The sequence below is a fragment of the Atractosteus spatula genome, chromosome 3 (genome assembly GCF_055471065.1).
Source record: "Atractosteus spatula isolate fAtrSpa1 chromosome 3, fAtrSpa1.hap1, whole genome shotgun sequence".
Lineage (NCBI taxonomy): Eukaryota > Metazoa > Chordata > Actinopteri > Semionotiformes > Lepisosteidae > Atractosteus > Atractosteus spatula.
The window spans coordinates 70,285,690-70,298,170 of NC_142708.1; the positions used below are offsets into that span (position 1 = coordinate 70,285,690).

The 12,481-nt window shown below is 49.3% G+C and overlaps 1 protein-coding gene across 1 annotated transcript; it reads right to left on the bottom strand.

The window, feature by feature from the left end:
- Nucleotides 1-1,984: 1,984 nt before the first annotated feature.
- vgf (VGF nerve growth factor inducible) lies at nt 1,985-12,129 on the bottom strand. The gene is made up of 2 exons (XM_088912021.1): nt 11,960-12,129; nt 1,985-7,774 (listed from the first exon to the last, which is right to left on the bottom strand). Exon 2 carries the CDS (start codon nt 7,748-7,750, stop codon nt 5,729-5,731), a length of 2,022 nt encoding a protein of 673 aa, XP_088768147.1. The 5' UTR covers nt 7,751-7,774; nt 11,960-12,129; the 3' UTR covers nt 1,985-5,728.
- Between the last annotated feature and the right edge of the window lie 352 nt (nt 12,130-12,481).

Here is a 12,481-nt window from a genome sequence, read left to right on the forward strand (position 1 = left end):
GTTTTCCTCTGTTCCTGCATCTATAAATAAGCTAAATGCTCTCTGATGCACAGAACAGCTGCACCCAGTTTTCCTTCCTACTGGTACAGCTCTTACTGCGTGTCTGTCAGTCAGTTCAGCTCCATCTACAGTACCCGTCCGACCCTGAGCTGTCAGCAGGTGCCTCTCTTCTGTTGCTGTCCTTGTACCTGTGACTGACCCCTCCTCACAGCCGGTGTAAAACCAGTGGCCCCCGTATTGTGGCCAGGACACCTGGGGTTCTGCCTGCCTGCCCTTGCACCTGGGACTTGCCCTGTGCTGTGCAGGTCAGTGCCTCTTCCTTGTCGTGAGAACGCAGAAAGCCAATTGCTTGCAGAATTTTGCACGAAGAGCTGGCACAGAAGGTTAATCTCTGGCTGCTTGGTGGGTGCTATGACTCATGCAGTTGACATGATTAATGTTATCTGAGCGGCTCTTGGACTCTGCTGTCGAGAATGTTTCTCTCTGGAGCATCAGGATGGCATATTACACAGCCGTACGGATTCCAATATGACCTTGATTAGCATGAGCCCATGAATGAAACGGGTGCGATGCCAGTTGATACTTCGAAATGCCTTTGTGTATTTCCCCCTGGGTATGCACCGATGATGCTGGTGTGCGCGGCTGCCGTGCGCAGAAATGGATTGTGCGTTTGTGGGGGGGGGGGGTCGCTGCTTTATGGTTCACAGCGTTCAATGTATAGGCCAAGTCTTGGGAAGCTGATGGATGGAGATATGACCGGATGCGCGGATTGGTTATTCCAGGGATAACGCAAGAAGCTGCCCCCTCCCCTGGGCTGAGCCGAGTGTTTTGCTGGAGGCAGTGGGGAGGTGTGCAGGTGATTCTGGAACACTCGCCAACAGGATCTGGGGAAATTGGAATACGGCTTCGACTCGGAGTAGCCAGTCGGAGTGCAGAGATGGCGGTATAGCCCAGATTGCGCGCCCGGCGCCACCCGTGATGGAGTTCCAGCTGGCGATGTTCCTCCCGGGTGAGAGCTGCAGGGTGTTCCTCCGTGACCGGGGGGGGCGATGCGGGAGCTCTCCGCCACACCACCGGCCGCGTGCACAAGGGGAATGACCGCTGCATCCGCGTGGGCTTCAGTAATATACAGGCGCTCCAAACTGTCCCCCATGTTTGGGAAATCTTATCCCATAATCATAATACTTATTAGTCCCCCAGCTCCCCATCTTGCAAACCTTCGTTCGTCTGACTCGATGTAGACGTCCCCCAGGCTCGTCTACATCCTATGGGTGACAGGGCCCTTCTCCTGCTGCGCCGCAGAGCTCTGGAATTCTATCCCTACGGATATCAAAGCCCCCTTCCCTGACCGCATTCAAATCAAGACTCAAAACCTGCCTCTTTAGAGGGGCTTTTATTTAATTGGTTCTGCATCTGTCCACTTGCTTTTCAACTGTATCCCAAAACCCCATTGTAACTGTAATCCTGCTGTCTCCTCTCATTGTGTGCTTTTTTCCCTTACTGTAAAGCACTTTGAGAAGAGCTATAGAAATATTAATCATCATAATACCTTATTATTGCAGGCAACAGCACACTAAGCCTTCAGTACACTTTTATTAGGCCGTCAGCCCTTCGTTTCTCGAAGTCAGACAGCAGCTGGGGTGCCGACTGTTAACAAGGATGCAAAAGAAGCACGTTCGTCAGCTGTCGTTTGCGTTGTTTTAGAATTTAACTGTAAAGAAAAAAAAACGGAATCCTGCATTTTCTTCACAGATAGGAGATGGAGCAGGTTGGTGACTACCACAACCTTGTTGAAAGTCGTCTGGATATAAGGTGATATGGAAATATAACGGCGAGGTTATATTGACTGGAAACGTTTTTTTTTGCCGCAGTGAGGCTGAGATCTTGTCTGTACGGGAATGTAACACGCGGGCAATCATGAAGATTCAAAGAGTCGAAGCCCTTTTGATGGGTCAGATATATTCAAAGGAATTAAAAAAACTCATTTAATAAAATAGTTGCTTTTATTTATTTCTCTCTGTATAGCAAAACTAGTAATCAACATGCTATTTACATCGAGTCAATGCATGTTTATTAAATACAGGTACATCTATAAAGAACATCACAGACAGGATCCTTGTACAAGACTTACAGAATTACTCGAGTTTTTTTTTTCTTCATTGAATAGTATTCCCACTGATTTTGTCAAAAACAACACGTTATGTTTTCCACAGCGGTTGTGAGATGCAGTACAGATAAACGTGCAGAAATTAGTCCGTTTCCTTCGGTTTTCGCCACTGCCCGGCTGTTCTCGTGATCAGACACCTCTGCCGCGCTCCTCCGCGCGAGCACCGCACCCACCCCTCTCTCGGCAACTCCCTGAGCGAACCCCTACCCGACCGGAAGTGGTCGATCTGTTAAAGGCGCCATTATGGCCTCGTAAGTGGCAGGCGAATGGAATGTTGCCCGTAGGCGAACAGATAAAACATCCTTATCGTTTGAGTTGTAGGTCCCTCGCGCTTCTTTCATTTAAAAAACAATGTGTAATAATTATAAACCACACTCTCCGTGCTTCGATATCTCTCGTGCATCGGCTAATGAAGTCCAATGACGTACTGTATTTTATTACGTCACTTGTTCGGCCGCCTCTGGCGTCTGAGTACCCGATAGGAAGGTAAGGGGTTTCAGCACGTAGTTTTTCATGGTTTTTTTTTGCCACTCTTCTTTAAAGAAAAAAAAATGTCACTACTAATTTTGCCAAAAAGCATTTAAAAAAATCCAAGGATTTCTTTTATTTTGGCTTCCCAAACACTCCGCCACGCCTTCCATTTGTAAACGACGAATCCACAGGATCACACAACATTAGCAGCATGCCTGAGCTATACTACGGAAACTCACAAACAAAAAAACGCTTATTTTCACCGGAAAGTATAGCAACAACGGTCACAAACACCTTCAGATAGATTTTCCGGAAACACCCTGCGGTAACGGATGGGAGCCAGGTGTTTTATAAGGCAATAGTTTACTATCACTAGGTTTTTTTTGTGTGTATACTGCTCTTTTTAACTTCTATGCAAAAATGTTTGGAATGTATGATGTTTTGCACCGAACTTAGTCAAGGATATAAATACGTGTGACCCACAGACACATCTGTACAAGTAAGAAACCTCGGGTACAATGAAGAATAGGAAATTAGTGTAAAAAAATTTCAGAAAACAGAGTGCCAAGTTACTTCCGTCGGTTTTCCTTAAGTGTTCCTTTACTGCTTCAAACACAGCGATGGTTTTTACCTTTAACCTGCCATACCCGCTGTGTGTACTTCAGGGCTTAACAATTTCAAGTTATGACGATGAGCATGTAGCAATTTACTTTAAACCAGAACAGATTATAGAAAAAAAAGGTTACTTAACTCTCGTTATTCTATAACAAAATTGGCTATGTCTAATATGTCTAATAACGATATTTCTGAAGGCGGTGCTTCTTTACGAATACACGGTAGTGCCTGCGCCTCATTTAAAAGATCGATCAAATCGGCATTTGATTCGAATCCCGTAACTTAAATTTGGCAGTGATTGCTTGTCCCTCGCCTTGAAGGTTACGAGTCCATTCCGGGTGAATATGATGTATGTAAAATTACCAACCTGCTTTTAAGGCGAGGCAAATACCGTTTGAGGTAATACAGGTCTGTACACCTCAGTTTTGTACTGTTTTGTGTCGCGTGTTCTAAAAACATAAAAAAAACTATTAAAGACCGTCACGGACTCAGGAAAAAATAAACTACGAATCACATATGCTTGGATTTCCGCTTAGTTTAACCCTGACACTTGTCGGTTGAATACTGTGAGATATGGGTGTAATGGCACGTTGGTCCGAAAAGGAAAAGTCCGAGTATCGAGCTCCAAAGGGCTCGAGTCGGGCCACCGAAAAGCCGACCCCGGGCTCCTGGGCCGGGTGAGGTAAGAGTTTGACTTCTGTCTCTCGCCAAGCCGGCTAGTGCGCCGTAAGGACACTGCGCGCACCTCGGCGGAGGAAACTGTGACTTTGCCGCGCCAGCAGTCGTCCTCTCGTTGTCGCTGAAAGATGCCCATGGATGCCCTCTCTTAGGTGTCCGACACCTGGTCAGTAACGTCTCGTTCATCCGTTAGTGTAGCACATTTCTACAGCTTGTTCGGAGTTAACGCGCGTCTCTTCGTTTAACGTTCACCCTTAAAAGAAAAACCAAATGTAGTCTCGTACAATGAGTCAGTTCTCGACTGCGCACGAATATTAAACCGAGGACCGCAGACCCAGTCGGTCTTATTCGGCTCCTGGGTGACGATCGAGAACAGTCGGACTAGACGGCGCGCGGCCCCTCTGTGTGCGTTCTTCTAAACGGCGGGAAAGAGCGCGAGCGACAGGGAGGTGCTTGGAGAAGGAGAAACGTTCCGCCAACAGTTTGATACCCCCACTTGTGAAAACAGCCTACCGAGAGAAAATGTTCGTTAAAACTATTTTTTTTGGGGGGGGGAGGGGGATTTTAAACACTTTTTAGTTTGAGTACAAAACCAGTTCCGCACAGGAGCAAAACGCTTTAGTATTCCTGCTCTTAATGATGATATAGTTCGGTAAACCACGACATAGTTTCATTTTCTGGAACTAAGAATCAGCCAGGGAGAATTCTGTATAAAGTGCAAGTTCAGTTCTGTGATTTAGGAACGCAAGAAAGGCCACGTCGCTCATGTTCGACTGGTTTTGTGCTGGATCTACTTCAGCAATATGACACGGTAGCTCGCAGCAAACGTCTCCAATTCAGGCCGTGATCGTCACGTCTTTTGGGAGGCGGGGAAAGGGATTGCGGGTGTGTTGGGCTTCGAATACTTCAAGACGTCTAGATCACTCTGATCTACTCGGGCAGGTGACGTTGGCGCGAACAATGACGTCATCAGCCATCACCCCCCCCCCCCCATTCCATAACGTTGCAATCCCATCTCCAAGCATTTAAATCCTTGACGACATCTCGCGAGTTTTTTCTTTCGCGTGCTGACCATGGCGGGAGCATAACCGATCTCGCCAGCCTTCAGATATTCAGAAAGCGGACTTAGAGCGCGAGCTGGAAGCTTGGGAGACCCGAAGTCGGTGACGTCATCCGGCCCGTGTCCGCAGGTGTTTTTGACGGAAGATCCTACAGGGACGCACGTTCTCAGCGCCACAAGAAGCCAAGCTTCTGCGACGGAGGGGGGGGGACACAAAATAGGCTGACAGGTACGCGGAAGGTTAAAGGTACTGAGGTAGGTGATGAATGGGTCAGTAATGATATATCTGGACTTTCTTGAAGATGTGTGCTAGAGGCTTAATAACCAGGAATGGGTCTTTCAAAGAAGGCCACACAGCTGGATCAAGAAATGCAGGGTAGGGGGACTGGCACAGTGAAGGACTGGTATTTTTTTTCATATTTTAGTTCATTTTCTTCACTTCACCCCCACCCCCCACCCCTCCCCCTTAAAAAAAACTGCTTGTCTCTGTTGGCAGGTTGGGCAAGGGGGTGGAGGGGAGTGAGGCCAGTGGCAATCTGGTTCCCCTGTCCGATTCATGCAATTAGAAAGTAACCCGGAACGACACACAAACATCCACTGACAGTACTAGGAGTCAGAAAATGGAAAGAGAAACCGGTAAAGGGATAAACATACAGGTCCTCCCTTCCGAACCAATGGAAAAAACAGATCTAATGGAACAGAAACGCACTCCTACTGCACCGGCTGGCCTGTTCTCACTAGAACATCCGAGGGCGCTTCAGGAAGACCTTCTCGATGAAGTTCTCCAGCTCTTCCTCGCTCTCCTGCCCCGGGTCGTAGTAGTCTTCGTCGCGGGGCATCAGCGGGATGGGCTTGGAGTAGTAGTAGGGCCGGCGGCGGGCGGCGGGCAGGGCGCGGCGGGGCGGGGGCGGGGGCAGGTAAGTTCTGGGGCGGATGTAGTTGGAGATGAAGAGGGCGCTGGGCTGAGGGCGAGACCAGGGCTTGGGCTTGGGCTTCAGCTGGTACCGCCAGGGCCTGGGCTCCAGGTCGTAGTCCAGAGAGTTTCCCAGGATGTCGTTGACAGACAGCTCCTGGTTGCGGAAGCGGGGCTTGGGGGGTGGGTAGTAGAAGGGGTAGTAGGAGCGGAAGGGCTTCTGATAGGGCGAGTAAGAGGGGTAGGATGAGAAGGTCTGCTTTTGCCAGACACGAGCGGCCTGCTTGGGCAGGAACTTGTCCTTCTGGCGCGGCTTTTGGGGGGCGGGCAGAGGTGGGGGTGAGTTGCTGCGGGGCGGTGGGGGCAGTTTGCGCGGGCGGGGCTCGGGGGCGTCCTTCTTCTTCTTCTTCTCCACGTCATTGATGATGTCCACCACGTCGTCGGCCGGCAGGTGCAGCTTGCTGGAGATCTCGATCAGCTTGTCGATGGTCTGGGGGTCAATGTCGTCATCATCGTCGTCGTCATCGTCCTCATCGGAGCGCTTGTCCTCCGCTGCGTTACTGCTGACCACGGGCAGCTTCTTGCCCCGAGCCCCTGCCAGGGAGTTCAGCACCTCTTCCTGCTGCTTCTGCTGCTTCTGCTGCTTCTGCTGCTTCTTGTGTTCGGCCCCGTCCTGCTTGACCAGGTACTGCAGCAGGAGGTCGGAGGCGATGTCGGCCAGCTTCTCCTCTTCCTCCTTGGCACGCTGCGCCTCGGCTGCCTGCCGCCTCACCTCCTCCTGCTCGGCCCTGGCCCTTGCTTCTTCTTCCTCAGGGCTCAGGATCTCCTCCTCCTCTTCGTCATCCTCGCCTTGGTTGGAATCCTCGAAGAAGTTCTGCCCCATGTACGACTGCTTCCCCCTCTTTGTGTCCCCCCCCAACTCCACATCTATTTTGTTCTGCTGTGCCTTCTCTTTGTTCATGGCCCCCATCACACGCTCATAGGCCCCCAGTTCTTGTAGGACCTCATTGGCTTCAGAATCCAGGCTGGCCTTGTAACCCCCAGTTCTGTCCTTCCCTAGTTTGGCTTTCCCAGCTCCCCGCTCCACCACGCTAAGGGAGTCCCTCTCTCGTTTGGTGGTGGTGCTGTAGCTTTGCAGCTCCTCCAGCATAGCCTGCAGGTTTTCCACTTCCTGGGGGCTCAGCTGATCCTCCTGTTCCTCCTGCCCTCCCCCCCTAACGCGCTCCTCCTCCTCCTCCCTCTCGCCCCCTCTTCCTGCCCCTCCAGCTTCCTGGCTCTTGCTCTCCACACCCCAACCCTCTTGGCTCCGTGTCCGACTCTTCACCCTCTCCGTCAACCTCTCCTCCTCCTCTGCTCTCTTCCTCTCCTCCTCCTCCTGATCCCTCTCTCGCTCCTCCAGCCCCTCTTTTCCCCAGATCAGCTGCGACTCTGCCTTCTCACGCCTCCCCTCTTCTGAGCTTCCCCGGAGCGCCTCTCTCGCGGTCTCCCCCTTCCCTGCCCCCTCTCCAGCCATCTCTCCAGCCTTCTGATTTGCTCCCTCCTGCTGGTTCAGGGCCTCCAGCAGGACGGCTGCCAGGGTTTTGGGGTCCACGTCCTTGAAGAGCTCGTCCTCCGGCTCGGGGGCCGACCGCGCCTCTTTCTTCAGCCCTTGCGTCTGCCCATCTCCCTGCTCTCTCGACTCCTTCTTCGGGGTCTGCGCTACTCCGACCGCCGGCGGGAGGGGGTGGGAGACGCTCGTGGTGCCATACTTCTCTTCTGCCACTGGGGCAGCATCGGTCCATGCCAAGCTAGTGCCAAGCAGCAACAGGAACAGAGGGGCACTTAAGGTGTGTTGGCACGGGATCATGACCTTGAGATGGGCGCGACCCACCTGGTGGTGGAAAAAGAGAGGACAAGGATGAGAACGACATTAAACATCAGGAAGGAATAGTCCCTGTTGGCTCCTCATTAAACTATTTGCGTAGTCTATGGTTTTATCACAGAATTCTAAAAAGGCACTCTTCCGTAGTGTTCTTCGTTAAATATTCACAGCTCATAGGGGTTTGAATCTCATAATGTGAACTAAAAATCTGAATATGCTGTAGAATTAATATTGATGCCATATATGATGTCACGGACACACAGTACAGCAATATCCTCCATCACCAACAGTGCTTTTCATCTGTGAAAATGTTGTAGTTTCATTAAACTACGTACTTATTTGACAATCATCTCTACATTTAATGGACCCTTATTTATCTGAGCAGGTGGCAGTTGAGATCTGTAGAGGATTATCCACGGTGATGTGGCTCAGTTGTGCCCATACAGCTGCATCTGTTTTCACTTGGTTTGCAATGTGATGAATCATGAGAGAGGCTCTGGGCAAATAGAGCCATGCTGTTTTTTTTTCACTATGACCATCTAAAAAAAAAACAATATAAGGTGCCAATTACAAGAAGTACAGAAATGTTTTTATCATACAACATTTGAATGCTGTATTGCATCACCCCACATCACGCAATTTTGTTTCTCCATTTTTACAGTTCATTTTCTGACTCAGTTGCTTTGGATAAACACATCTTCTAATACTTTCAGCAGTAATAATTCCCCATTTTGAAAGATATCTAAAATTCCAGTATAATCCAGATTTGGAAGGGGTCAGAACTTAACCACTACCAAATTTGACCAAGGTTCACATCGCAAGACAACAACCTGTAGGAGTTGCACAGCAATGTAGCAGTGGGAATGTTTTTCTCACACATCACCAAACACACTCGGATGTCAGTCCAATAGTCAGCAGATTGAAATAATAAAATGCAATATTAAGTTTAAACAACATAGAGGCAATTAGAACAAGTAGAGGTTTATTTCATGCTGGAAGGAAAAGAAAAATAGACACGTTTCAGCTGAGGAGCCTTCTTTGGGTAGGTCAATATAGGGTCAATTATTTGTAACATAACTGGTGTTCTCCATGGGAACCATTTCTTTTACAGATCAATCCCAGTTTGCCATGTGTTTTGAGCCGGAGTTCTGAAGGAACACAAGATGGACGATCTTCCTCAAAGCAGTGGTTGCTCAGAATTAGACTTAATAGGACACAGCTTGCAAAACGGAATATCTCTGGTATGGTGAATATAAAAAAGGTAAAATCAATTGATTGCTGCTTCTAAGACACGGTGATTCTTTAAAGTGATTGTTTGAATGGTAAATGCCCATTTTGGAGAAAATAGAGAGCTATAGTTTCTAAGTGTTTTCTGTCTTGAGCCATATACAGTAACTGGCTTTATTAGTGGTGGTGAAAGTAGCCTTTTGTCCATCTCTCTGTAAAACATAATGACTCGGTCAGCATAAACGCTGGAGTATGAGCACTAAGCTTTAACTTCTCACCACATTTCCAGCCACTCTGATGCAGAACGGCTTCTCACAGCATCAAAGAAAATGCTAACCAATCTGTAATTAGTTTTTAACCCTGATCTGCGCTGATCTGATTGGCTGGCCTGATCGAGTGGCTGAATGTCTAGGCTACACGTTTAGCATGTGTACGAGAGACAGACGAAGACGGAAACCTTGTCAGTGGACGCCACTGTCCTCCCCACCGCGATTAATGTCTCGACGCCCACTCAGCCACCCGGTCTGTTTCTGAGCACGCCGTTGAACGGGGCAGAGGGGGTATCTGCTGGACGTGAGGCATTCGATCACCTGGGCAGTGGGGCAGGTGCCACCCTCCCCCCATTCACACAACTTCACACCGACTGCGGCCCGTCCACTGGACCTGATTGCGAACCCCTGCCGCTGACATGGCGCTCAGTTTCCACCAGGGGGCTCCAACCCCGGATCTGCAGAGCTCCAAGACCGAAAGGCGCAGCGCTCGCCTGATTGCCAGAACATTGCAAACACCTACAGGCGACGGATGAACCGAGCTCAGTTCAGAACACTCTTTAAGTGGTCCGCTAGTGTTGAAAAGGTAGTTAGACTAGTAATCCCAATCAATGTCTAAATTATTTTGACCGGTTTGACCAAATTCTAAATCATAAAGATTTTGTTTCAAGTCTAGAAATTAAGTTAATGCTGTGCATGAAACCCGCAGAATGGAGGCAAACTAGGACCAGAGTTGTAGACCCTTAATTCCTATTAAAAAGACTGAGCGCTGCTGACTTCACCTGTAGTAATTTCCTCTTTAGTACCAATTACTCTTTATTCATTCTTACTAGATAGATAGATAATACTTTATTAATCCCGTAGGGAAATTGATGAGTCACTAAAAATGACAGATGTAGTCTTTTTCTTTACTTAAACAGGACACAAGGAGCACAGGAGGGTCTTGTCGACGTGGCGAAGTTTGCCGTGCAGCAGGCACGGAGGCGCGAGCGCTGGGTCTGGCGGTTGTGCACGAGCCGCCGCATTATTGAATCACCGGAGAGGAAGAAAAAAAAAAGGTCAGGTCTCGAGAGCCGTGCGTGGGGGGGGGGGGGATTGTAAGGTGGGCTCGAAGCGTTGCCCTGGTAACCGGGGAAATCTGCATTTATTTTTTTTAACCTCTTCTCCAATAGGAACTGTTTCTATAGCAACTTTCATCGTCGATTTTTAGGAAAAGTTTATTCACCGGAAGCACGCCGGCTGAGACGGTTGATCCGGTTGATCTGCGGCTCCTGGAGCGAAGGGCTCGTACAATCGCCGCGTTGGACTCCAGCACAGGTGGCGGAGCGAAGACGCACGGGAGGACAATGGAAAAGTGAAGCGCGGCCGCAGTTTTAAAGTGTTGCTGCAGGATTGATAGCAAGCAGTGGTTTTGTAAAGAGAACGGCTGCAGCTGCTGCCATCGTATTTAACATTTCACGGTTTAAAACTTTGCTTCCCCCCCCCTCCCCTCCCCTCTAGTCTCCATTGGCTCATTTAATTCCCCGCTGGAATCTACCAAAAAGGAGGAAGGTCATAGCTGAAGTGCTTCTTCGTCGGTCTCCGTCAATAATAACTCCCCATACCATCAAACATGCGGAGCTGTCTAAGTGTGTTATAGCCGGCGCCTGTCTCGGGCTTTATTTAAGTGCTGTTTGCAGTCCACCGGACTCAAAGCAGAGCCACTAATCGGAAAGGTTCACTCCCGGCCAGTCGGTGGGACGGCTGTCCGCTTTTCTCCTTACATCTCTGGACTGGCTCCCCAGCCGCTCTGCCATCTTAACCCTTCGACCCTCGACCTTTGACCTTTAACCCGCCCCCATCACTGGCTTATACACATCGGCTTTCTTTCTATAAACGCCCCCATCTCGCCTCCTCCCGCTCCCGACACTGTTGTAACATTGTTTTATAAAGTGACGAAGAGGGACCTGCACTGACGCGGTGGCCTGGAGGCTGCGCTGTGTCTTTTGATGAGACCAGCTGGTTGCTCCGAAGTTCCGCGGCTCTGTGTCCGGTGCGCTCGGAGCGCCGGGCTCCGATACTAATCCCTTCCTAAGAAGCGCCTGCCCCGTTTAATCTCCGGGTCTGGCGCTGTTTTAGACGTCTTGCCCGACGGGACAGACACGCAAGCCCAGCATCGCGTAGGCTCTTCACCCCGCTTTTTTCGCATCGCTCCTCTTCCCAGAACCGAGAGGAGACAAGAAAGCCTTTCTTACTATTCGCAGTATTATCGCCGCTCTTTCCCCCTACGTAGGCGTTGCTTCTAATGCGGAATAGATTTCGGTTTTGGTTGCCTAAAGCCAAGGAAAAAACGTGAAGGGGTGACTTCTGGAGATCTACAGGTGTGTCTAAGATGACTAACAACGTGTCGTATAATGTTGTTGTTAGGTGATCGTTCACTGCGTCTACGACTACAAGTACACGTATAACTCCAGTGTCATCCCCCGCAGGATCCCCCAGTACGACAGTGTCCATTTGAAATGAGTCCTGTGCCCGAGTATTTATAACTTACATCGCACACTACAAACATACATTGAAACCGCACTTTAATTTCCAGAAAATAGGTTCACCTGAAAACCATAAAGACACAATACCTAAAATATTTTATAAACAATCTGCTTATATCGCAGCTGCTGTTTTAATGACGAACATCAGAAAGAAACATAAATGTTTTACTCACCCAGAATTTCTGATTTGGAAAGGCGAGTGTCACTGGCTAGTTTTATGTTCTAGCTTTTCTTGTGTCACTTTCTAAAAAAAATCGCGTCTTTTTTCTCTCTCTTTGTTGTTGTTGCTTCTCAAAACGCTCTCTCGGAACACTCAAGTCCGACGGCGCTTCCACTACCCGGCGCGGCGTCTTAAGAAGATTTTCAGCACCAGGGACAGCGACCACGGTATTTGTAGTCCTGCTGGCAGGCCACGTGACATGACGTCAGGCTGTCCATTGACGTCAGCGCTCCATTGATAAGAATTTTGTCAGGATCGAACCCTATTCTTCTCCACGCTGCATTGATTTGATGAATGAACGGAAACTGGTGAATGAAATAGTATTTTTCATTGAAGGAGGCGCAGATAAAAAGAGCGAAGAGAAGAGGTTTTCCCAGATGCGGCTGTGCTTCGCATACTGAGTTCCTGCAGTTAGCCACACACGCAGACACGGCAACGCACACACTCAGCCGCTGAGAGAGACACAGAGCTTGGG